The sequence below is a fragment of the Atractosteus spatula genome, chromosome 3 (genome assembly GCF_055471065.1).
Source record: "Atractosteus spatula isolate fAtrSpa1 chromosome 3, fAtrSpa1.hap1, whole genome shotgun sequence".
Lineage (NCBI taxonomy): Eukaryota > Metazoa > Chordata > Actinopteri > Semionotiformes > Lepisosteidae > Atractosteus > Atractosteus spatula.
The window spans coordinates 59,791,932-59,819,202 of NC_142708.1; the positions used below are offsets into that span (position 1 = coordinate 59,791,932).

The 27,271-nt window shown below is 36.9% G+C and overlaps 1 protein-coding gene across 4 annotated transcripts in view; it reads left to right on the forward strand.

Annotated features, from left to right (window-relative positions):
- Window positions 1–4,331: 4,331 nt before the first annotated feature.
- Window positions 4,332–27,271, forward strand: part of smad2 (SMAD family member 2) — a 35,194-nt gene continuing 12,254 nt past the window's right edge. For 3 of the 4 annotated variants that reach the window (XM_088910505.1, XM_088910506.1, XM_088910507.1), the window contains exons 1-2: window positions 4,358–4,933; window positions 7,786–8,104. In XM_088910505.1, the coding sequence (XP_088766631.1) occupies window positions 7,869–8,104 (236 nt within the window). In that variant the 5' untranslated portion in view covers window positions 4,358–4,933; window positions 7,786–7,868. Of the gene's footprint in view, window positions 4,934–7,785; window positions 8,105–27,271 lie in introns of all 4 variants that reach the window. The other variant, XM_088910504.1, reaches the window with a different exon arrangement.

Consider the following 27,271-nt stretch of genomic DNA (forward strand, 5'->3'; position numbering starts at 1 on the left):
GCAAAGGAAAATGATTGCATGCTATGGTACACGTCATGAATCCTGCATGTTTTATTCCCAACAGTAATCTTTAAAACAATAGCAAAACCACAACCGTTCTTCTTATTCCCCTCAAAAACTAACCATGGAGATTTTATACAAGTCTTAATTACACATGGATGTTGCCTCTAAGGCAGGTGACATTCCACATGCTAACCAGTAATAAGATGTTTACCGTAAGGCCAAAACTATTTTTCAGATATAGACGCATAATGGCGCCATCTGGTGTTCAGCATCGGCATTTACGCAGTTTGCCACTGTTTCCAACTCGGTACAACGAAACATAAAAAGCACCTAAGCCTGAACACACGGCCCCTCATCTTAATTTTTGATCATCTCTGATCTACCAACTATATACCTACTGTACGCTTGAAAGTCCTTGTTACAGAAGTGGTCACAGGCAAAGTACTACTCTTTACAGGTCTTTTCCCTGACATACTGAAAGTATATCTAACAACTACAAAGCCTATGAAATATAACTAAGGATGCAAATAATAATTCTAATAATTGCTTACTATAGCACTTTTCTGGACACTCCACTTAAAGCACTTTTCAGGTAATGGGGACTCTCCCCCACCACCACCAATGTGCAGAATCCACCTGGATGATGCAGCGGCAGCCATAGTGCGCCAGAACGCTCCGCACACATCAACTATCAGTGGGGAGGAGAGCAGAGTAATGAAGCCTATTCATAGATGGGGATTGGTAAGGGCAAATGGGAACTCTGGCCAGGACACCTACTCTTTTCAAGAAACACCCTGGGATTTTTAATGACTACATGACAAGAGTCAAGACCTTAATTTTACCTCTCATCCAAAGGACAGCACTTTTTTTTTTACAGTATAGCGTCCCCGTCACTACACTAGGGCATTAGAACCCAAACAGATTACAGGGTGAGTGTGCCCTACTGCCCCCACTAACACCTCTTCCAGCAGCAATCTTTGTTTTTCCCCAGGATGTCTCCCATCCAGGTACTAACCAGGCTCACACCTGCTTAGCTTCAGTGGGTTGCCAGTTGTGAGTCACAGGGTGATATGGCTCCTGACAGTATACTACTGACTGAATAAAACACATATCACACAGGATATTTGGAAACCAGAACTAGAGAGCCATAGAAAATATGAAAAAAATGTTTCACGTATCCTTATGTTTTAATTAACTGTTTTAGTTAAGAAATGAATGGATCAATACTTACAAGGTGACACGTGCCTTGAGGAGGAATTCGTGCCTATGGATAACAACAAAAACACTCACCACTGGCTGTGTCAGAATAAACTCATCAGAAGTACTGAGTTTCTGCACAGTCCACATTCAGGTTTAACACCACGTGTCTCTGGGATAGCTGTTGTAATGAGTGAATAGATCAATAGGATCCTGAAATGTTTGGCCTGATATTGTGGATACTGTTTATATATAACTGATCTTATACAGAATTAGGGACATCCTTCTTCACCCTATACATTTTAACAAGGAGGCTGACAATAAGTCACTGTCCCAATAAAATTAAAGTGGACCCCAACTAAACATTTTCCTTATCAAAAAACTTTTGAGTGGTCAAATTTAAATGTGCATTTTGAGGCTGTAGGCTGGGAGGCATGCAGTACCGTCAGCAGTTTGAGCTCATGGTGCCATTGTCACCACAGAGACACCCTAAGCTTTGACTTCCCTCAAAGGCCACATTCCAGAATGTTAAATGAAGCTCTTTTAAACCAGCTACTGCTCTGAAGACCTAGGAAAAGTGTTCAATTATCTTAATGGGCTTAGAGATCAGGCTGAATGAAACCCAGTAGGGCCACAGTTATCCATTGCTGGGGTTAAGGGCAAGTTCAGAGCTGAGGCTTCTGTACTTAAGTAGTGTCAAATGGAGTTGGATGTACAACAGGGCTTCCAGTACCAGGAACACCCCCAGGGCCCAAGGCCAGGGAAAACAAGAGATTAAATTAAAAGACACTGAGGCTGCAGAAAATTATTTTCTTCCATAACAGGGGGAATGGTCTTCTATTTTTTTTTCCAAATCAGCTGTCTTCCTCCAAACTATTCAGTTTAATTGGATATCTACTAAGATGGACTAGAGTAACACTTTTTTACAGTACTTAAGTGGTTCGAAAGGTCCCCCTGAGAACAGCACTTACATAACAGTGCTCCAGAGTGCTATTAGTGTTGTTTTTCAGTTCTAAGCATTATAAAAATAGAAATAATTATCTTGATGGTGCAATTTATACAATCTGCACTTTTCTTCTTGGTTCTTTTCTCGCTAATTGAGCTTCCTTTGTGTTTTGCAAGATTTTTTTCATTTACATTCCTGTTTTGTGCCAGATTTGCTAAGTTATTCTCTGTTTTTCAGGTAGAGTCACAGGGAAAAATAAAATACAGAACTTTAATAGCATTGTATCAACATTTTTTTCCAACCAGACAACAGTGTATTCAACATAAAATATAAAAGTCCAGCATCCCGAAGACAGCAAAATATATATTTTTTATTTCTGACACTCATATGACCTCCTGTCACTTCATACTCACCACAGACTATATTCAGCCACAGCTAGAGTGCGCAGTGTGTTTCCGTCTGTCTCTACAATGTTCAAATCTTTTTAAATCTGGTTCCCTTGTTTCTTTCCCAAGTTGGCAAAAAGCTACACTCACCAACAGCCACCTGCTAGAATTACATAGCTGTACCGATGCCTGAAAATAAAAAAGTTAGTTCCACTATCAAATTCCTTTTTTTCACAAAAGCTATCAAAACATTACTCGGGCACCTAGTCTCAGCCACAGGACTGCATTGAAGGTGCTAAAAGAGATAGTTACTCGTTTCCTGTGAATCTGGAGAACAATAGAAGCTTATTTTAACGTCCCCTTGCTTTGCTTTTGGGGAATTAATACCAATAATTCATTATTTCTAGCAGGACAGTCGTTCACACAATAACTTTGGCCTCTGCAAGCTGCTTTGGATAAAGGTGTCTACACACCGATCCTAAGGAGACGCTGCTGTTCAGTTTCAAGTAAAGAATGGCGATATTTTTTGTCTGCAAAATACAACAAAAGGAACAGAAATACCTTTCGGGCCCCGATACTATCTAGAAAGATACAGTCTCTCAAAGTGCTCCGTCTCAGCTCTTCTATGAGTGTCTCTCGGAGCAAGAAAAAAAGGTAAAAAACAGAATTCATACATTTTCTACACAGCCTGTTCCAGCATATTTAGATCTGCACGAAAGTTTGATTACTTCGTTTTACTCATTGTAAAACCTCGTTTATTTCTGGGTTACCATATATATTTTTGGAAAGCGATGACATATTACCTGATTGACTTTTTTAACATCGGTTCGGTTATTAAAAATGAGCGGAAAATATTTGAATTATTCTGTTATTAGGTATCGTAAAGCTAAGGAGCTGGATTTCCTAACGTACAAGTGCCCAACGTAGTTAACCTGACCTGCTGCGTTTCTGCTGTAAAGGCAAGATCAATTGTATAGAAAAGTAAAAGTTCTTTATGTAACTATGGCGATATGAAACCGCTTTTGTCATTATGTATCAAATTTTGTGTTTTTATACTTAAAACATTAATTCATGTGACCATTTTAAGATTTGTCAACATGCTGTTTCTTAAACGCACAGCAACGCAAATGAAAACACGTAGAAAAACTAAGGTCAATTGCAACAGTACGGTGTTTACCAATAGTTTGCATGTATAAATCCATCTAAAAAGGTGCCACATGTTTTTGGACAGTGATTGTGCACGGGGTTATGTGATGAATTATGTAACTATTGCAGCACAGATCCAACAATAAATATTTCAGTCCTGCCATGACGCCACACAAGACTTCAGCCTTTCTCCATACCGCATAAACCACGCGCACGTGTCCTCCCTCTTTCTTACTAAAACTTCCACATCCAGAAAGAGAGCTCTACTTTGTCTTCATCTGCTTTGGCGGAGGAACACAATAGCGGTACAGCAACACAAATGTTTTGAGACGATTCAGCTAACGCACCAACCTCCTAATCCCCACCCCTCCTCTGAGCCAAATCTATTATGAAGTCATTTGATTGACAGTAGAATGCCCAATTGAGTCTCTGGATGTAATCTAGACGCTCTATTGACAGAGCGTTTCGGCGAATAAAAATATATATGGGTATACGTAACTTTTAGTTCTACTATTAGTTCCTGCTTGCGCATGACGACATATGATTGACACTGCCTTTAACCAATCGCGAGCATGATATATTCTGAGCTACGCTCTTCGAACTACACTACCACCCAATAGGAGGGTAAAAGGCGGGTTTAATCTCGGGAAGCTGTCGCGTAGCGAGCCGTGGGGATAGATAGGTTGTTGAGTGCGAGGCCGTTCGTCTGTGAGTGTGTCGGGGCGACTGGGGTAGAAGGGGGAAAAAACTCGCTGAAAAAAATAATTTATAGATCTGTACAAAATATATATTTAAAGCAAACGTTATTTTAATTAATCGTTTTGAGCCTCTAGTCCCCTTTCGCATGATACTGCTTAAAAGGAAGTAAGAGTATTTTGCTTGAGATAAAGAAGGGCGGGTTGGAAACATGTTTTAAAATCCTGTTTATTTTTCTGTCACCTAAAGTAACCCTAAATATTCCCCGGGATCTTAATTCGCTGGCTAGCCCGAAAACGGAAAAAAAACCCGCTGACAGCCTGCCGAATATGCACTGAGGTTCCTGCCAGGGATATAGCCTTATCTGGTTGTTTTGTGGATAAACATCGGCGACGATCCTGGGTTTTATTGTTTCATTGTAGCTCAGTTAGTGGCTGCGGGGTCGCTGGGCTGCATCGGACAGCCCGTGCAAGATCAAGATTTTCATCAGCGGTTTCACCACTCCAGCAAAGTGGAACCTGAGCGTTGATCAACAACACTGTACTTAAAATCTTTCGAGGTGAGTTTTTTTTTAGTGTGTGTGTGTTTTCTCCTAGCAGTCCTTGGATTATCAGTGCAGCGATGTTAGCTGATGTACTTTAGCGACGGCCTGGCCTGTTTTGCATGCTCGATGTGATACCTTTTCGATCTGTTTTGCTTCACTTGAGATGTCACTGTAGTTGGGGCTTTTTTGTTTCTTGGAAATCCGACTAGAGACCGGTTCTCTTATTTTTTTCAAGGTATTTATGGTTTTCGAAGTCCATGCTCCGGGCTTTGGCTTTGTGAATATGTGACGATGGGTGTTACGTAACGGCAATTGTTGCTGAAAAATTGTGTGGGGGAGAGAGATGGGCAAAAACTTTTCACGTATTTTGATTCCCTGTCGCTGTCTTCGTATTTCTGTACCTGGTAAGGAGCCCTAGGTTACTTTAGTGTCCATAAGCGAGGGCAATTCGTTTTTGCAAGTTTGTTTATTTAATCGATCAGAGTATCTTAATTTTAAAATATTTAGATCACAAAATCCTGAACTAAGGATCATGAAGTGATTTCAGTCTTTTAGTTTGGATGCCTCTTGTCATCTTTACTTGTGAGGTAAAAAGGGGCTATATTAAGTTCAACGAGATTCCTCAGGTGTCGATTAGGACTAGCTTAGTTCCAGTACCGGAAAACGGTACAGAAACATTTTGTAGGGCGTGAATGTGAGGATTTCTTTGTTCATAACTCGCGAATTCTGTTTTTTTTCGAGTGCATTTTATTTTAGGCTTTGTAATTTGGTAACTTCGAATATGTAACACATATATATCGAATATGTAATGCCCATGTTTGCAAGCCCTAGGTGAAAACGATTGCGCACGTCTTTTGTATACAGGCTTGGGGTTGTCACTTGCCTCTCAAAAGTTTAAATAAAGCTATAGAGGGTGGCTATATTTGAGATATACTTGAGGTATTTTATAAACGTTTCTTAAAATAATTTTCTTTAAGACATTTTAAATTCTTTCTTGATGGCTTCTGTTTGGAAAATAATGTTTGATTAGCTTCGACCACATTAATTTAGTGGGGTATCTTGTTTTTAACACTTACAGTGCGACGCCTTTTGGGTTTGGTTGAAGGTTTCACGTCTTGTAAAATTTAAAAGAATAAGTTTATGCTACAATTCCCATGATGCGTTTGCTTCACCATTTTTTTGAGTTTATTACTCATTGTCTTCCTTTGCAGCAGCCGCAGAAATCGATTCTTATCAATGCTGCCTGAAATCGTTTTTGTGACAAGGTTTTCGGCTTTAAATAGCAGTCTCTTAACGTACTGGATTATTCTTGCTCTCTCTTAAAGTAGACAGCAAAAAGACTTTAACTACACACGTCAGAAGAAAAAACTGCAATGCAAAGCGTTAATTTCAGTCTGTGTTTGAAATAACCATAGTGAAAGTTAAAAGCACGTTTATGACCATTTCTGTATACACTACAGCATGTGCAAAGAGGTGGAAATCCCATTATAATGCTGGAAAACATTTTGATGCATCTTTTTTGAAACGATTTAAAATTCTCAATTTGGATTTTTTTGTGGTGGTGGTGGGGGGTTGTCATCTGTCCCTTATAAAGTGTTGCCCATTAATTTATGCGAGTTCAGATAGTTGGTTTTCCTAAAATTGTTGTCTAGTATTGTAAACCCTTCTGTAATGATTTGTGTGGATTTGAAATGAAGTGACTGTTCCCAGTCTAGCACTTCCAGGGGTCTCTTTAGAAACTGCTGAACTGGAAGTGATTGTTTTGCTGAAATGAAAAATTTTGATATCGCCATAATCATCAATATTTGTTGCCTTCAAACTATTAATAGTAATTAAAGGTGGGTTCTAGAAATAGATGCCCATTAGCAAGTATTACAGCAGCTGTTTAATTAATGTGCTTGAGTCTCTCACATCTTTGGTTAAGGTGTGCTCACTTTTAAGTTGTCATGTTCCATGATTGTTGCTGAAAAGAGTCCATGATGATGTCTGCATGACATCAAATCTTGTCATTCGTACAATATTTCATTCTGCTGACTGTTAAGTACTAAACTCTTCATAACAGCTAGAATGTTGTGGTTTACATCATGCTCTAGTACAGTATGTTGGGTAAAAAAGTCTGTGGATTGTTTACACAAGGGGGGAATGAGCTTAATATGAAAAAGAGTGCTTAATGTGAACATCTACAGTATTATATTTTTATTAATGATTAGGCCTACCCGTTATATAGTTAGCATAACAAACTCTAAACAACTTGAGTCTTTCTATTTGCAGGTTCTAACAGTGTATGTTTACAAGGCATGTATTATACAGTTTCTTTATAATAAGTGCATGAAGCATTCGCTTAATGTTGGCTTGTATGTACTTATTTCTGCATTTATACTTTTTTCAACTTCTCAAATCAGCCAAGCAAAAAAAACCCCAGCATTTTTCTGTTGCAGGCCTTCACCCTGAAAATGCCTGTGTTTTATTAATAAGGAGTCATTAGTGCATTGTATGGTATTTCCCCTACTGGGTAAGAAGGTGGAAATCAGTAACTAATGGCCTGTTTTCACAGTGTTCTGTGGTCTTTGAGCTCACTGTTAAGAGTTCTAGGAAAACCCAGAATGCTGATTTCAGAATTAGAGGTTTGGAAGACTTAAATTATCTAAAGACCTCAGTGTTGACTGTTTGGAGTTATAGTGGTAGAGAGGAAGCTAAATGTTAGAAGCTTTTAATCTCAAGTTCGGATTCTTTTTATGTCTGATATTGTATGCCATCTCATTAAAAACAGGGACAGCAGTGTACACAGCTGAGCACTTATAAGCTTTTGAGCCCGGATTTTGGGATCTGTCATCACAGCCTCTTGGATTTCTTTTGTCTCTGCACAGGTTTCCCAAAAAAGGCCGGCGGGGAGAGCGCAGGCTCACCTTTTCTGGGTGCACGTGTGTCTGCCTCTCGGGAATACTGAACCATGTCCTCCATCCTGCCTTTCACCCCGCCCGTGGTGAAGCGCTTGCTGGGCTGGAAGAAGTCAGCCAGCGGCTCAGGAGGTGCAGGTGGGGGGGAGCAGAATGGGCAGGAGGAGAAGTGGTGTGAGAAGGCTGTGAAGAGTTTGGTGAAGAAGCTCAAGAAAACAGGACAGTTGGATGAGCTGGAGAAGGCCATTACCACTCAGAACTGCAATACCAAGTGTGTCACAATACCAAGGTAAGGACTGTTAAGACTGGGGCGCGATATTGAAGAGGCAGGCCAAATTATGAGCTGGCCTTGGATGTTTTTTTTTATTGATTTGTTGTTCGTCGTTGATCACAAAATCTGCAATTAAAATATAATCTTAACTGGGCAGCTTAGTAGAAGGGGCCCCCTACTGCAATCAACATCTTAAACCGGATTTCTTCAACAATCTTCTTAGTAAATGCATCCAAGGCCCATTCTTCCTATTAGCCTATTAGCCAAATGCTGTCCTTATATCCTTTATAAACTGCTTGAATAGGTAAACTGGATAAGGAAAATGCATCTGTGAAATATGCATGTGGGGAGGCTTGGCTGGCTGGCTTATTATAAACACATATGAACCAACATTATGTTCAGGCAGATTTAGTGGTTAATCCTTTCCTAAGACAGAAACAGGGCTTCCTGAGAAGATTTCATCACAGAACATAATTTTTATTAATCCTGTTTCAGTTTTTAAGAACCTCCTAATAAATATCTATTTGAAGTCACAGTAACGTAACATGTGCTTTGGTCTTCAGAATATTTTCCAGTTTTCTAAAATGTATACTGATTTACCATTTACCCTGCACAAGGGCTGTTTTGTCAAATATTTTCCTGTATTCCATTTTATTTTTTGCTTTAGCTCTGTAGGTAATTACCAGCAGCAGCGGAGTTTCTAAATAAAACTGACAAGACATTGAGTATAATGTAGGGTTTATGTGTTAGTGGGTTTTTTTTTTATTGGTTCTTTGAATCGTTCTCTTAGTTTTACTGTCAGGCTTAAGGTTAAACAGAAAATAGTTTACTTGTCTTTTTCCCATTTTTTCCCCCATGATGTTTCAATTCTCCAGGCTCTTATTCTGTTGCAGCTCTTGCTTGTATGTCCACACCAGTGAAATCAACTTTTGCTGCCTGTATTTTGTGTGATCCTTGATATCTTCACATACACCTTGAGACAATGGATGGCAAAGAAAATATAAACAACTGTATTTCAGAAATCCTAAGGTTTTAAAATATAGATGCCTTTGAAGGAAGACATGTATTTCCTGATTTTAATTTTAATCATTATCAGTAGTGTCCTTGTACATCTGTGAACCATGTTTGCAGCTGGTTATAGTTACCATGTGTCCTATTAATTGTCTTTAACCAAAAGCGCAGGTGGTAGTCAGCATCCCTTGATACCTTCTGTTTTCAAGTCTGTCATTAGGTTTCCTAAACGTAAATCAGACATTCCTCATGGCCCTTGTATATTTAAACTCGAGGCTTACTTGTGCAATGCCTTATCTCAGCCCTCCTATAGAAAAGCATTTTTATCCAGGGATTCAAGTTAAGGATGTGAATTATTATTGTTTTTTTAAAAGGCAGAAACGATATCATATTCTTATAGCATTTTTGTTAGCTGAGCAATTTATGATCTGCTGAATTTATTTAAATTTTGGTTTCAGAATTTATGATAACTGTTTTGCTGACTAACATTCCTGATCAGACCACTTTAGATTTCTTGTGAGATGAATAACTGGCAGTGATTACGAAGATGACATTCATATATGAATTACAAGAGATGTGCTGAAGGTGTGGGGGTGGTCATAATATTGATTTGCTTACTGTGCCTTGCAAAAGTATTCATCCTCCTGCAAAGCTTTCACATGCTGGTTCTGTCTGAGCTTGCAAATGGGACCTTTGATTTATAATCTACACAGTCTTCTCCAAACTGGTAAAATTGAAAAAAACAAAAGCATGTAATTTACATTTATGAAGATAATCGTATATATTCACACTTTGCCATGGATACCCTAAATCAGGTCAGATGCTAAAGCATAGCTTGGAAGGTCACAAAGTTAGTGTTGTCATCTGTGTGAAATTAAAAGTGGTTTAATTGACTATATAGTAAATGCATCCATCTCTTTGCATTCTCTCACTACTTTTTAAGGCGACGGCTTGCATTGTGATTTAATTTTTCTGTTGAAGCTGACACCCTGGCTTCCTTTAAGAATTGGCTGGATGAGCTCCTTCGACCAGTTAGCTACTACCAAAGGATTTCTTCTCATTTCTTTCTTATGTTTTGTTTTATGATAATCCAACTCAAGTATTAAGACCAAGGAGCTTTTAAAACTTTAAAACCTTTTATGGGTAAAGTAGTAAAGAGGCAGAGATGAGTGAATTATTATCCATCATACTGCCCAGAGACTTCCTACATCAGGCTGATGCAGTTCACCAGGTTAACTTGGGGTATAGATCATTAATTGCATTTGCAGTCCTGTGATTTCTTTTTTACTTTTCAAATTTCAGGTTAATTTTTAAGATACATTTGTTTATAAACATTTTTACAGTTGTTTTAAAGTTCCAAAAAGTTTAGCAACATCTGAAATTTACAAAATCATGTATCGCTTAGAGACTATGTAAACTAATATTTCAATCTACTAAAGTATTTACTTGTGTGTTGCTATTCTGTTTTCTTGAACCACTAAGATAGGACCTTGAAGTTGTTGTAGGTTGCTGCTCTGAAGTACAAAGGATGGGAAGTTGGAGTAAAGGGCTTTTCTGGGTGTCTGAAAACAAATGCTTTAGTTTCCCCTATGGAATGATACCCCCCATTCCCTTCTCACTCTCCACATAAATAATGTGGTGTCACTTCAGTTTGCTGGTGGAGCCCATTTAGCATGGTTCAGTAATACATTGCCTACAAGAACGTCTTCTGGAAAGGTATTTCCTAGACTTTCATATTTGATTGAGATTTGGCTCTGTTAGCCATGCCAGCTTAAAGTTGAAAGGCAGCAGCTGAGCTTTAGTGTAAGAGCTGCTGTGATTCCCTTGTAGTGTTACAGTATTTTTACGTGGTCCAGCTTGATTTAATTTTCTTGTAATACAAAGCATCTGTGAAAGAAGTGGAAGTTATTTTTTTTTGCAAATAGTTGTAAAAATACCACTGAGGAGACTACGTGAAACAATCTATGTTCTATTCCACAAAGGACTGAGTTTCAGTTGCTCATCAGTGATCTGAATTCTGTAGCTTTAGTCTTTTCCAGTCCTTTTTTCTAGGTATCTGAGTGTTTGGCATTCTGAATTTTAAGATATGCAAGAAGAGCTACAGAGTCAAGACCTGGTCATATTTTAGTTTGTCGTAAGTAAGGCAAATGTGAGAGGAAAAAAAAACCCTTAAGTACTCCTAGAAGTTTCCAGCAAACGATAATGAAATTAACCTTGAAGAGGCAGGCATTGTGCTTTCGAAATCAGTCCAGAGAATGAACGGGTGCAACAACCACAGGTATCCTTCTTTTAGGGTTTTAGAATAAACTTTTTCTGCTTAAGTCCACATCGCTTTTTACTTTTTCCTCATTGTCCAGAGTCGCAAACTTAAGATTGCTCTCAAAATAACATATATGTAATGGGTGGGTACTATGCCAGTGAAAAGAGAATATTGATTGCTGGGTATTTCTTAAAGAATTGGTTAACTTTTTTTTGACTACACCTGTCAAATGGAGCCATCATTAGAAAGTTGACTTTTTTAATCACTGCTTTTAACCAGTTATTGTATGAGGAGGTAGTCGGGTGTAACTTGATCTGACTTTATCCAGAATTAAGTAGTTGGTTTGAAACGTTTTAGTGCTTTTGTTTTTTAATCTAATTAAACTAGACCAAGATCAAGGGCTTGTAAAGATGTGTTGTTATAGTATGAGTCAGTGTGTATTAAGCATAGCATATCTGTTTGTCTTATTTACTCTCCTAATTTGAACATTGGTATTTTAATATATGTACAAGACATTGATTTGGTCAGAAAAAACAATTGTCAGTAAAAAATAAGTTGCTGTGTAATTTAAAAGAAATACTTAATGTAACAATTGGAGAGTGTTCTGCAGTATGAAACTATTTTGCATGAATGTGCCTGATGGTTTCTGTAAATCCCTGATGCAGCATTAGGCTATCCATCAAGGTTTGCTGACACAACTTAATTTAATTCTCATCCCAAGTTGCTGTTTCATTGCTTGCACGAATGTGGAAAACATAGGAAAGAAAATAGGAATCGGACATGAAATCCCCCTTGTCTGGAGATGTTTCCCATTTTCAGTGCAGGAAATCACTGTGTTTCATTTTTTAAGTGGAGTGGTGTAAGGATACTGTTATGTGAGTAATTCCAAGTATTCTATGCATGTGTATAATAAGTATTTCAGTAAAAAGCTTGCAGAAGTTTTTTTTTTTGGAAGGGGAGGCATGAGTAATTGTTTTCAATAAAATACCAGTATTTTAAAGGTTTTAGGCTGAAATACTGTCTGAAAAAGCTGTTGCCTTGCTAGTATGGTACAGAGTAAAGCATTGTGACATCCAGCACTGAAACCAGTTATTAGTAGTTCACTTCTTGAATGCCTAAGTTGATGGTGAGAAACTGTAAATAACAGATGAGTACTGTGGCATCGGCGATTGTTTTAACTTCTCAGGTCTCATTTGTGCAGTAAGATCGTGAATGATGCCAAAAGTGATGAGACAGCTTTTTTGATTTCCCATTGAGACGGTGTGCATGTGGAGAGTGGGGTTGCGTATGTTTTTAAAGGATATTTTCTTTTCTTTTGCTGCCGCCACCAGTTTTCAAAATCTGCAGTTGCTCTCCTAACCTTCCCAGGCATTGGCTGTTTCAGCTAAATGTTAAAGTGGTGGTAGAGAAAAGTGACTTCAGGAAACCATGAGAGAGAATATACCACCTTTCCTTTTTTTGCTTAAAGTAATTGGAAAGTTCTAAGTTAAATTTGGGTAGACCCAGTCAACAAGATTTGCTAGGACTTTGTGGTATTTCATAAAAACTTACCAGTGGGATAAACCAAATGAATAAATGCCTTTTCCATTTGTGGCTGGAGAAACTAATTTTAACTAATTTCTGCTCAGTGTGTCCTAGTTCTTGAGTGAATGTGATTTATATTTCAAGTAAATAAACTTTTTTAAAGTGATAAAGTAAAGTTTATTGCAATTGTATTTTTTACTTTTTCCAGTGATCGTGGCAATGATAATTGTAATTTTAAACTAGTACTAGTAAAAGGAATATTGATAATACCATATTTCAGTAACATTTATTTTTTAAATCCTAAATTGATGCAGATGTTATGGTCTCCAGTTATCCAAAGTGCAATTGTGGAGATGAATTCTAAAAGTCAGTATACTCTTCAAAAAATCAAGCATTTTGTAAAAAAAAAAAGTGAATTTGGTAGAGTCATTTTAAAATAAAAAAAAACACTACACCATTTGGCCTTGTAGAGAAGGAAAGCTGCCTCCCTAATGGTTATTTTTAGAACTGTTTTGAGCGTCTTAAAGGCTTCATGTACACAGAATACGGAGAAAAATCTCTTGGTACATCGTTAACGTGCACTGCATCAGATTGTCAAATGTGTAATCAGTATATGGATAGATATGCCAAAACCCAGACCCCCTCAACCCACAATTCTAAAATGCATATTTTAACTTGAGGAAATATGCCGATTGCCACTGTAGCAATGTCCAGTGACTTATTTTTATCTTGGTTATCCGAGGTTTAGCTGACAGACATAGGTTTTGTATTATCTATGCTTCTGCAGAACAACTTCAGAACATTTTCACCTTGGGAGAATTACAGAATGCGGTGTGGTTGTCAGATGCTTATTTTTTTGTTCTAAGAGGTTCAATATTGATAGTGTGCTGTGAATGTTTTCGTATTGCATTTATGCTATTAATGATGACAAATGCTACAAGAGGTACACAGGTACTTGACCAGTGTTCGTTCTGCATCTCTGCAGAAGCCTGTATCTACACTTCTGCATTTAGTACCTTTTCATTATTGCCTAGTTGATGTTTAAAATTGATGTACAAAATATGCTGGTATCAACTTCATGATATTTATGTAGTTTGCGAGATGTTTTGGATTCAATAAACTGTTTAAGACATGAGTAAGATGGGAAAAAAAATATTTTTCCATCTAATTATTGAGTCCGTATTGGTTGAAATTAAGTTTAAGATGCATTCCCAATAATCAGTATATTTTGTACTATACATTGGGATGCTGCCTTTTTCTGAAGAGTACCGTAGTTTCTCAGTCCTGTCCTGATCACACTCAACTATTTTATCAGATAATATGTTTTAATAACACTGTATTTAATACACTGGTTATTTGAAACACTAATTAAAGTTCACAGCTTTATATGAATACAAAGCAGTCTCCAAGGTCTTGGTTTGATGAAAAGGGATAGGATTGTCTGGAATATAGAATACCTTTGAGTGCCAGTGCAGCAAAAGTCTGAACCTCTTGAGTTCAGCCTCACAGAATTTCCCCCTTTTTCAAACTAGCTCCAGTTTTGAGCAGGTGTGGCAGTTCCTACTCAGCCCAATCTTAAATGAATTGATAAGGTATTGCAAACTGTATATAACTCTATATCCTCACCACTTACAACTAAATGCATACAAATACTTCACCAGTGTTATTTTCTTAAACAGTACTGTGATCCATGTGTGCCGTGTGATTTTGTTACAAAGGTACATCTTCATGAAAGAAAGAGAAATCTGACCCAACTGTTTGCATTCAAGGTCTTCATTTAATGTGAAAACAATCCAGTTTGTAGCAGGTCTGTGGGAAGCGAAGATATTTTGGAGCAGTAGTGCTTACATTCTAAGCTGTGGCAATTAATCAAACACATTAGTGGCACTTTCATATTACCACCTATTCCCTTTTCATTTAGTGGCAGATTGAAACATATTTGTTCAGTGCTAGGTTGCAAAAAATAGGGTGAGTTCTGGCAGGTATGCAAAAATACGAATTCTCATCCTCAGCCATCCTTGAAGAAATAGTCAGGCGAGTTGCAAAATGACCAGTGCAAATGGAAATCCAAATTGGGCAATCTGATGTCATCTCATTTTTGTTGCTTTGTTTTCTTATGTAGCATGGATGTAGTAGAAGGCAAAATTAATCACACAGATATTACTCACAAATTCATTTTTTTGCTCTGATTTTAAAAATACAGAATAACCCTTAAGCAATTCATTGAAGGCCTTGCTGTTCGCAAGGTTTGGCATTTTAAATGGGAAAGAAAAATGTGATCATTACTTTTTCTTTGCTAAACAGTGTGGTGCTCAGATGACAAGATATTGATTTAATTGGCCTTTCAGTTTTTCTACCTGCAGCATGGGGACTTCCAGAGTGGAAACTTGCTTGCTTTGTTACTGAGCATTCACTCTGTTAGCGATCAGGTAAAGCTTATTGCTGAACCTTGGTGACAAAAGTCATCCCACATACAAAGTATACTGTGCTAAAGGGAAAAACCTCATCAGGATGCAAAGGCATTAAGAATGTGGTTGGGGAACTTCCCTGCCAAGCAGAAAGCCATTGTTTGTAAAAGACATGCTTATTAATCCAGATTACTATAGAAATCTGGACAATACATGCGTTTGGGTTTATAAATGTTTATATAGTTAAAACTTTTGTTCTAGTTTCAGAGGAATATTTCAACTGAGGTTGTGGACCAGGTACTACAACAAAACTGGTTTAAATATAGACCATCAAATAAAATTATTTTGTACTTTTTGTGCTTTTATTGGCTCCTTGTGAGCAACTGTGATTGCCGAAGCTGTTTATACCATTGACTGACCTATTTCACTACTGAACCCAGCACCCCAGATGGCCTGCTCTGCTCCAGTACTTGTAATCTGTCCTTTCTTTCCTTTACACTTAGTGACTGTTAACTTGTAGATGGCAATGTGAACGTAAAGCTGAATCAATGCCTTAAAAATAGTCCATTACCCAGAGTGTCACTGTTGGGGTTTTATTATATTTTCATCATGCAAAATCAAACATTTTATTTGGACCAGCATCAGTTAACATTTTCTGGTAATGACAATGATCGATCCAAATATTAAGGAAAATGGATGGCAAATAATGCCCTTTGATTTGCACTAATAAATAACTATAAATATATATTTCTTTAATTTATCTAAAATTATGTAACATATGCATGAAAATATAAAAGAAAATAAAGTTGTGCTCGATACAGGTAGGATATTGCCGCCTTTAAACATTATGTATACGCTTCTCTTCTGTAGTTGTCTGAATCTGTACCCATTCATTATGAGCTAAGCTAGTTGGTCATGAACTCTCTCTGGAGCATAACCTGGAATTCATTCAAATTAAACTTCTTCAGGAGACCCATTCAGAATCCTTCACAGCTCTTTTTAATGGATGATTTTAATCCACTAGTGGGAATGTTTGCACTTAGGAATTTGTAGAAACACTCATGAACAAAGCTTGCAACCAAGTTCAGCTTTATAACAAAAACAAAAGCTTTTTCAGTCTAGTAATGATACAACATGTTACATTTGTAAAAAAAAACTTTACTCTTTCTTAATTTTTAGTTTTAAATATTGAATAGTCAGGTAAAACGTACAAGAATTGTTTTTACAAGATGTTTACCTTATACTTTTACAATGACTTGGATTTTCTTATTGACATTTTACGTTTATAATTTGATGTACTTTAGTTTTTACTGATGGCATTTGGGATCAGAAGTGAAATGTTACACTTTTCACTTCTTAATGGTGCATTGAGCTTAAGTTGAACCAATCTTCAAGCAGATGTTTGAATCCATATGCTAAGTGTCAACTGCCCAATTAAGCAAATGTGAAACACAGAGAATGGTCTAAATTAAATGTTATTTGTAATATATATTTGTTTTAGTTCACAGATTAAGAATATAATTGCTGGCATAATTAGTGTGCTATTTATTGTGTACATTTTCATCCGCTTCAAAAAAACAACCTCAGATTCTGGCTACTGTTCCAGCTTTCTTCTTCTGTAGCAGACGAGTGTGAAATTAGTTGTCTTGAGTTACAGGGGAAATTAGGGAGGTCAGAAACCCATGACTCTGGGACTAAAACCCCTACTCTTGCAAACACACCACGCGGTCTTCAATGCAGGACTGCAGTTTAGCATTTTGTATAAAGGACAGCTAATGTGCCCTGCCACAACGCTTAGGAATTGGCTTGAAAATTCTATTCCAAAGGGAAGAGCTCCACTTAAAGCAGTACCTGCTTTTCACTGGAGGTTTTCCATCCCTGTAAAGACTAGGCCCAGCCTTGTGTAGCTCCTGAGATCTGATAAACTCAGTTTGCATGGTGGCAGTGTTGCTAGCAGTGAATGGATTAATGTTCCTTCGTAATGTAACTTTAAGATTAAATCTCTCACTGCACAGCTAAAGGCAAGGCTTTAAAAAAAAAGCTTTAAGCTTGGTTTCCTCCTGAGAGGTGGTTTGAACGAATTGACGGATTTGCTCACTAATTGCCCTTCTCTAATCGATCAGCTTACCCCGTGGCAGGATGTAATGAGCACATCATATGTTGACATAGGCTCAGCACTTTAGAGAGATTGCCCAGTGTAGTAAATTGACAGGCTTTTGCACATGTAGGTGCTGACCTTGCAACAAAATGTAAAAGAAACTTTAATTTAAGGCTTCCACTCTAAGTGAAATACTATTCATTTTTCATTCAATCTCATTTGGATTTTGGCTGTGGGCCTCAAAACAAACAGTATTCAGTATCTTGCCTTTGTTTGTACACCACAAGTGTGCCACTTCCTGCTGTTGAACCATATTATCTGCCTTAGGTAGAACTTGGAGTGAACATACTTTTGATTTTAAAAATTTGTTCAAAGGGTTTGTAGGATATAATGAAGTATGAATAATTAATCTTGTATCCAATTAACAAGAAACTCAATCTGCTCTTTAAAAAAATGACAACTTTTCAGGTAACCCTTAATAGTTTTTAAAATTTACGTGCAGTAAATTTAGATTTTCTAGATTTTAGGTTTAGATTTTGAATAACTAGATTTTTTCCAGATGTTTATGGTAATGAAGCAATATTTAGCCATTTTCCTGCTATTTCTTGTTTTCTTCAGAATTCTGCAGTAAGAAATGTGAGTCTTTAGTATGCAGAAGTGAGAACAAAGTAAAGAATGTTGAGAAACCTGATAAGTCATTGGGTCTGTCGTGCTTCTGTTGTTGGTAGAATGGTATTGATTAAAAACATGAAACGGAAAAACCTTATCGTAGGTGGTTGTAGATAAATTTTGGCAAAATTGATCCTGAATAATTATCATGACATAATATTACAGTTGTTTTGAACAACTACTATAGCTGCTGTTTTGGTACTTCATTAAATGTATTTGCAATGTTCTGTTTTTTTAAAAAATATGCAATGGTTTCTCTCTGGAGAAACTAGTTTTGAGTACTCTTCTAGAGATGCTTAAATCTCTGGAACCAACTGAGCACGTCCTAAATGTTTGAAGCTGTTGAATCTACTGAAAAAAGCAAACTCAAGATATTTATTTTTTTCACCCCTTTGAGTTAAGTTAATTTCTGCAAAATACAGTATTGTATTTTGCATTATACCGAGGAAAAGGAATCCAGTGATGTTTTGTATTTGCAAGCTTGCAACCTGTTGTGTTAGGGTGGCTTTAAGAAACAAATCTTTACTTATACTTTTTTTTAATTCAGCGCCTTCCTTATGCTTTTACGTGAATGAGAGGAAGACTTCAAAATTAAATAGAACACAGAAGAAGCACAATCTGGAAGAGTGTACCAGAAAACAGACCAGACATGTTTAAGGCCTGTGAACTCATGAATTTAAAAATTAGACCTGAAATTAGTGATCTTGAATTCGGGGTACTATTTAGTGCTGATAAATGCATTTTTGCTTCGCTTAACTATTACACTGGCTTTTTTTTTAATCTAGCAGAGTACGAGCTTTGGCAGGGGTGGGGTGTCAAGATTTCTGAATTGATTTAGCAGTAATTAGGAGTGACTTTTAGTTTTGTCTGTTAACCAGCTCTTTATGCATTAAAACTTTTCTAAAGGAAAGCAATTGCAAGGATTGCATTTTTGTCTGCATTGATGGCTACTGGACTGTATTGACACGTTTTAAAATAAAACAGCCAATTAGGGACTTGTTGTGAAAACCAGCAAGGGAAACAGATGGAATAGCTGTGTAGCATAGATAGGATCATGCAACAGGGAGTGCTTAATTCCCCAATAAGTGGGTCAGCAATCTGGAGCAGGGTCCACAGATACATTGTCACAGTGATGTGAGAGCTCTCCAGATTTCAGTTCAGTGGTGCATCCTTTCATAGATGTTTCAATTAGATGTTTGTTGTTCAGCCTTTGTGGATGTACTCTAGAACGAGAACTCGTAGTCTGATTCATGGCCATAAACTCCTTTATTAAGGAATGGGATAATACATTTTTATTTAAAGTGTAACTTGAAAGCTTTGCTTTATTTATTGCATAACTAGTATAAATCTCCCTCAGCCTATGAGGTCACTTACTGCTAAGTAATTCCTCATTGAAAGCTTTTACTTCTTTGCCAGTTTGATTTGTCTTTCGATGTGCTTTTTTTCTAAATTGTTTTTCCTCGGCAGAGTTCTCATAACAATCTAAAACCCTATTTTTCAAGAGAAAAAAGGCTGGGTGGCAATTATGTTGCTTCTCTTGGTAATGTTGTAATGTTGCAGAGGTTTTGAAAGCCTTAGGATACTCTTAGGAGCCTCTTTACTTAAGTCATCTGTTTTGGACATGGCCTCTGTATTGGATAAAAAAATGTTTATGGGGGTCAACTGAGGCTTTTTCATCAAAGATGAGGATTTGTTCTTGTTTTATGATGTTGATTTAATGTTTATTTTTGTCCTCCGACTCTTCTAATTCCAGTCTGTGGAGTAATATACAGCTTCCATTCATGACCATAAGCATTTACCCACAAATTACATCCAACAGTGTGTGTTTCTTAAGATCTTTTTTGTTTCATAAACTGTAGCAATAAACTAGGCATAACCTTACCACAGACCACGTAACTCACGATTAGCGCCACTTGGAGACTGCAGATCTATGTCTGTTCTCTTAAGTGGTTTTAGAATCCATGCATTGAGCGCTACAAGTCCATGTATTTCTTTGGACAGTTTGATGCTCAGTTGTTGCATTGTACTAGCTAAAAGCCATGTGACTGTTTTTAATGAATGGATTATGTTTTATGGCTTGTTTCACAGTGCAGCATACTCTTTACAATTGAGACTGTTGTGCTTTTGTGGTTGAAATACCTTATTCTATCATAGCTAGAGGGACCAGAGCAGAATCCTAGGAAGCTGGGTAATGTGCTTGTTATCATAAAAGTAAAGATGAATCTCTGAAGTCCAGGCTGGTGAATTACAAAAAATGATGCAGCATCACTGCTGTCTGCTATCTGTATATAATCATTATAAAATCAACTTAATGTGCAATATTCATTTGCACGGTTACCAATTTTCCCTTGTGAAGTTTTACGTTTTTATTACTGCATTCAGATATACAGGAATTCAGCAGTTGGCAGCAAGGAAATTGGTTTTGTAGGAAGACTTATCCCATATCGCAGTGGAAGTTTAAACAAAAAATACAAATTGTTTGCTTCCGACAGTTCCACTGTCGTATTGTAGTAGTGTGGCAGTTTCATAAAATATATTGTGTGAAGACTTCACTCATTATCATTGAAAAAGGTATATGTTATATGACACATTCATATGCATTTGACAACCTGATAACCTAGAATAACCAAAATGGATCTATTTAACATAGTTGCAGAGAAATCTTTTGGGACTTCAGACAATATTGTAAATGTTCTGAATCAATGAAACATTGTGCGTGTGTTTCATTCAAAATAATTGTATATGAGTGCTTCTTACTTTTCTGCACAAAAGCAAAAATTAATGTCCTTAGCAGTTGAAGCAGTACAGTAATTCTGAAGATCATTTTAAAAATGTAATTTGTAGAGCAGTTCCCACATCTTGGTTGATACAGGACTACAGTTTTTGTTGCAATTGCCATGATTCTTATTTAGGAAAACAAAATAAGAAAATCCTTATATTCAGTAGTGGTTACAAGACCTGGAAGTCTAATTTGAGAGATTTTATTGCAGCATCTGCATGTAATAGGAAAGAATGTTGAACTATTGTAAAGTCTTCTCAATAAAAGAAGAATGTGTACAAACCTGTTCTTTTTTGTAAATGATTCTGGGCAGTGACCAGACTACAGGTAGATTCTTAGGAAATGTCGCTTTCTCTCCTTCAACAACCATTAATTCCAAAAAAATACACGAAATTATATGAAACTAAAATTAGTTGGCACCTTTGTCAGCATATTAGTATATTGTACACTCTGTTCCACAATTAGTATGCCTTCACCCTCCAGATGGACTTGTACGTTCCAGAGTTTACTTGTCCATGAATATGCTGTCTTTAAAGAAACCACTATTTTATGGTAGTACTGGAAGTTACTGTCTAAATAGATGTTTGTGTAACAGGCTTTAATCATCGAAGCATTGTGGCTTATTCTTCTGAAACTGTAATAGGCAAGTTGTTTCCCCCAGAGCCCTGGAGTGCTGTTGCATTCAAGCTTTAAAACCTGGTTTGCTTGTTGATTGCAGCCTGCTTTCTTAAGAAGGTTTTCACTACCGTTATTGGGTCTGCCCGTTGGAGCTTGTAGTTTATTGGGAGTTACAATGCGTTTTCCCGGTTATTCCTAAGGAAAGGATTTCTCTGTGATGTAAGATCAAGGAAAAGGTTTTTATTCTTGCTTCCTTTGGAATGATGCTAGTTGATTGCTAAATTGAGTGAAAAGTTGTTTTGTATGGAATTGTTTCAGCACACTCAAGTTTGATTTTAGAAATCGCTAATTGTAGCAATTCCAAGTTTTTATATGACAGTAGTGGTGGTATTTTATTTTTTTATTATTTTCATGTTTTTTTGTGATTCTGCACTTACCAGTTGATGGGTGGATTTTGGTGATCACGTTTCGTTATAATTTAAATATTCCCAAGTACCCACTATTATACGAAGTATTCCAAAGACATCCTAAAAGGCTTTTTGCTGTGAAGTATTAAATATCATCTTAAAGATTCAGCTTTAGCAATGACTCGCCAAAAAGTTATTTACTACTAGGCTTTCTAGTATTGCATTGAAATTAGTAAATAGTTAAACACTGTTTTTAAAAAAAACCTAACTCATTCAAATCTTAAGTTTATTTTTTATTACTAGTAGTTGTCTCCCTTGTACCCTGAATGACTGTTTCACTAGTCTCTTATCACTGATTACATTGATAAGGGTCAGAACTTTTCCAGTGGAGCTTAAGTCTCCTTTAAAGATTAATTTGGTAGCTAAGGAGAAAATATGATATCAAATTGCCATGGGAAATAAAATTACTAGCGTGGTCAAGGTTTCTAGACCTCCCTAGCTTTGCAACCAGTTTCTTTTCCTAAATGACTGGCTACTTTGTGTTGACCTCATGTTTTACCAACAGTGTTAAAATGTCTCAGCTGTAGTGGTGTAGTGGTGATGGGTACTGGAAGTGAGCACAGAATCAATGGAGACTGCAAAGTAAACGCTTCTTGTATTTTACAAAAGTAAAAAGTGACATGGCAATACGCTGATTGTTGGACGAAACCTTCTCGCACTAGAAGGCTAGCTGATGGTTTACCATTAAATAAGCAGTTCCTGACCTGTTCTTAATTTGTGAGCTGTGGTCGCCATGGGGAGATGCGTTTTGACAAGATGCTGCTATTTTGGTCACAAAAGAATTATCATGGCTATTTCTGCTCTTGTGTGCTTAACATACTGTACCTAGATGTAGACACTGAAGAGGTGGGGGGGGAGCTCCAAAAAGTCTAATTCTCGGCAGTCTTTATAATTGAATATAAATATAAGTTATAATTTAGATTTTTAATTGTGCATCTCTGGACATTTTTGAAATGTGCAGTGCTTAAAGTTGTCCAAATGTTCCGTACAGTATTTTAATTGCCTTGTGAAAAGCATCAGCTGAATGACTGATCATGATAATTGCTTTCATTGTTAGCAGCCCAATATGTTGTACCGTTTGAATGTTGACAATGATGGTTTTCTTTACTCTTTAGATGTGCTTTGGGTAAAACATTGTTTAAAACCTCGAGCTCTCAAGGTAACAAGCAAATGTTCTTTATTCTTACAAAACCGCCTACACATTTTGGCTAGACATACCGATTAAGGTAAGTCTAGCCGGAACTTGTTGGCGTTCATAAACAGTTAAGGGCTTGTAATAGTTTTGCTTTTAGTTTTATATTCTTGCCATTGTGAATGGTGCCTATTTCAGCTGCTTAAATTTTTAGATTGTGAAATTAGTATAGCTCACCACAGTTACAGTGGTGTGAAAAAGTGTTTGCCCCCTTTCTGATTTCTTATTTTTTTGCATGTTTGTCACACTGAAATGTTTCAGATCATCAAACAAATTGAAATATTAGAGAAAGATAACACAAAATGCAGTTTTTAAATGAAGGTTTTTATTATTAAGGGGAAAAAAAAAATCCAAACCTACATGGCCCTGTGTGAAAAAGTGATTGCCCCCTAAACCTAATAACTGGTTGGGCCACCCTTAGCAGCAACTGCAATCAAGGGTTTGCGATAACTGGCAATGAGTCTTTTACAGCGCTGTGGAGGAATTTTGGCCCACTCATCTTTGCAGAATTGTTGTAATTCAGCCACATTGGAGGGTTTTTGAGCCTTAACCGCTTTTTTAAGGTCATGCCACAACATCTCAATCGGATTCAGCTCAGGACTTTGACTAGGCCACTCCAAAGTCTTCATTTTGTTTTTCTTAAGCCATTCAGAGGTGGACTTGCTGGTGTGTTTTGGATCATTGTCCTGCTGCAGAACCCAAGTGCGCTTCAGCTTGAAGTCACGAACAGATGGCCGGACATTCTCCTTCAGGATTTTTTGGTGGACAGCAGAATTCATGGTTCCATTTACCACAGCAAGTCTTCCAGGTCCTGAAGCAGCAAAACAGCCCCAGACCATCACACTACCACCACCATATTTTACTGTTGGTATGATGTTCCTTTTCTGAAATGCTGTGTTACTTTTACGCCAGATGTAATGGGACACACACCTTCCAAAAAGTTCAACTTTTGTCTCGTTAGTCCACAGAGTATTTTCCCAAAAGTCTTGGGGATCATCAAGATGTTTTCTGGCAAAACTGAGACGAGCCTTTATGTTCTTTTTGCTCAGCAGTGGTTTTCGTCTTGGAACTCTGCCATGCAGGCCATTTTTGCCCAGTCTCTTTCTTATGGTGGAGTCATGAACACTGACCTTAACTGAGGCAAGTGAAGCCTGCAGTTCTTTGGATGTTGTTGTGGGTTTTTTTCTGACCTCTTGGATGAGTCGTCGCTGCGCTCTTGGGGTAATTTTGGTCAGCCGGCCACTCCTGGGAAGGTTCACCACTGTTCCATGTTTTAGCCATTTGTGGATAATGGCTCTCACTGTGGTTCGCTGGAGTCCCAAAGCTTTAGAAATGGCTTTATAACCTTTTCCAGACTGATAAATTTCAATTACTCTGTTTCTCATTCGTTCTTAAATTTGTTTGGATCGCAGCATGATGTCTAGCTTTTGAGGATCTTTTGGTCTACTTCACTTAGTCAGGCAGGTCCTATTTAAGTGATTTCTTGATTGAGAACAGGTGTGGCAGTAATCAGGCCTGGGTGTGGCTAGAGAAATTGAACTCAGCTTTCCAAAGATGTGATAAACCACAGTTGATTTATGTTTTACCAGGGGGGCAATCACTTTTTCACACAGGGCCATGTAGGTTTGGATTTTTTTTCCCTTAATAGTAAAAACCTTCATTTAAAAACTGCATTTTGTGTTTACTTGTGTTATCTTTGTCTAATATTTCAATTTGTTTGATGATCTGAAACATTTCAGTGTGACAAACATGCAAAAAAAATAAGAAACCAGGAAGGGGGCAAACACTTTTTCACACCACTGTATATAACACCACCTGTGACAAACTTTTACCCAGAGTAGTCCTATCAGGTCCTATAACCCTTAAAATACAGAGTGTTTATGTGGCATTAAAAGTTATTTTTTATAATCTTGAATTTGATTTCATTTTAGCTTGTTTTTCTTGTAGAATAGGTTAAAGTTGAATTCATGCTCTTGGTTGTTGATATTGTTGAAGAAATTGCATCAGAAAGAATATTAAACACAGGGTTGTATCACAGTCTGCTTAAAAGTTAAGTTTCCAGGGATATGGCATTTTTTTAATGTTGAATTAGATGGAAATGTAAAAACTAGCTTTCTTTGTGTACTATATTTGTCAAATTCTAAGTTTAAAGTTTAATATGGATAAACTTTTATTCATAATTCAAAAAGTTAGGTTTATTATATTATTATATTAATTTAATCATTCATACGTCACTTTGGAATTACTCCAAAGTGACGTATGAATGATTAAACTTAATTTCTAAATGGGAAAGTCATTCTGTTTTCTTAAATTTATGTATTGATCTTCTCATCCACCTGTAGTATACAGTATACTGTAGGAGTACATTCAGCCATACATGATATCAACATGTAAAAATTATGTTTGTGGTCTGTGATCATAAGCTCAAAATATCAATTGCTATTTAAACTATTTACTTCCAGTACTTTACTGTAGGACTCAGTTCCTCTTCATAGACTTCTTTGTTCAGGACTAAAGTGATTCCATTCAGCAGCAGCAATATTTTTTTTGTAACGTGGTAACATAGTACACAGTATTCCAAATTTGAACTTACTAGTTTATTGTTAAAATCGAACAATTTGATTTTGATTTAGCTATATATTCAGACATTAACTTTGCCTTTTATGTTGCTTCTCCTTACTGTCTAGAAGATGTAAATGTCAACATAACCTTTTATTTTAGCCAAGACTTTTTTTTAAAGTAGCCTCTTCAAGCTCAGTGGTTTCCATCAATAGTTTACTACCTTCATGCAACGTCTTGTACTTGTCTACATTAAAACATCTGCCGGTTGTTTTTGACTGGACTTGAATTTCTAAATCTTTTTTGAATTTCCTATACAGCTTTTACAAAAGGTTTTGTGAATCCTCCTGTTTTGGTTTTTTGAACTGGACTTTTTTGTAAACTAATCCAGAATCTAGAACTTTCCTTTAGATTAGAAAGGGCAGTGGTCATAGTACAGATCACTGTAACACTCCACTAATTGCAACACCCCAGTGGTTTTCTATTTAAAAATATTCTTTAAAAACTTTCTAAAAATCATTGTTACTATTGTTGCTTGTTCCAAGAACTCAATTATTAATTAAGTAAGACTTACCCTTTTTTAAGTCTTTGATGGCTGTTCTCTGGAATCTTATTCCATGCAGGTGATCCTCCAGTTTAATTGTTTCCATTACCTGTAACAGAAGTTAGAACTTTGACCTGTAATTACTTTGTTCAGTTTTCTCACCCCTCTTATGGACAAGCACTACATCTGCAATTTTTCAGACCTGCATACTGTCGTAAGAGAATGTGGAAAGTGTTCAGTCAATAACATATTGTTGTCAATATTTTTTACTTCATCTTTCAGCATTCCTTTTCTGGTTTAATCCTGAAAGAAGCTTTTATTTTAACCTCCAATGCAATATTCCTTTCTGTATCTCAACCTCATACCTTTTACCTGTGCTCACAATTCATTGTACATTTTTTCTTTACCTGGATCCTATTGAAGTATAACCATTTTAGAATTTTTTTGCTTTTATTTTTCTAATTGATTTGTTAAACCATTTGTTTATCTTGATGTAATCATTCTTGGGCTAAAGCAGGGCTGTGCCACGTTTTTATTTGAACTCTTGCCATCCACTCACAAATTACCTCTTGTACATCCTCTGAAAAACTGAGTAAGAAAGCAGTAGTTAGCCATGTTTACCATTTCAATTTATGCTGCTGAAATTCCATGTGGTTTTTCCCACTCTGTGTAGAGAAAGCTGAAGTTCCCTTTAAAATACACTTCTTTCTCCAGTGTTAAATGTCTTTTAAAATGTTTTTTAAGAGTCTAACCCACATTAAATTTGAGACCTTTGATTTACCTAGGCTGTTTGAGAGCCTGAGTACTCTTTTTGATATTTAGTGCTACACCTCCCCTTCTATCTTTCCCATCTCTCTGGAACAGCGTATATTCATCTCCATTGCTAGGCATGCTTCTGTGATTCAGTCACATCGTAATTGCCTGCTAATGTGGCAGCTTTTGTCTCATGCATTCTAGTAGTCCCAGAATTTACGTATAAGCACTTAATTGCCTGTTTCTTTCTTTTGATTTTCCCTTGGGTTCTTCATTTTGGATCTTCCTTTTATATTTTCTCCG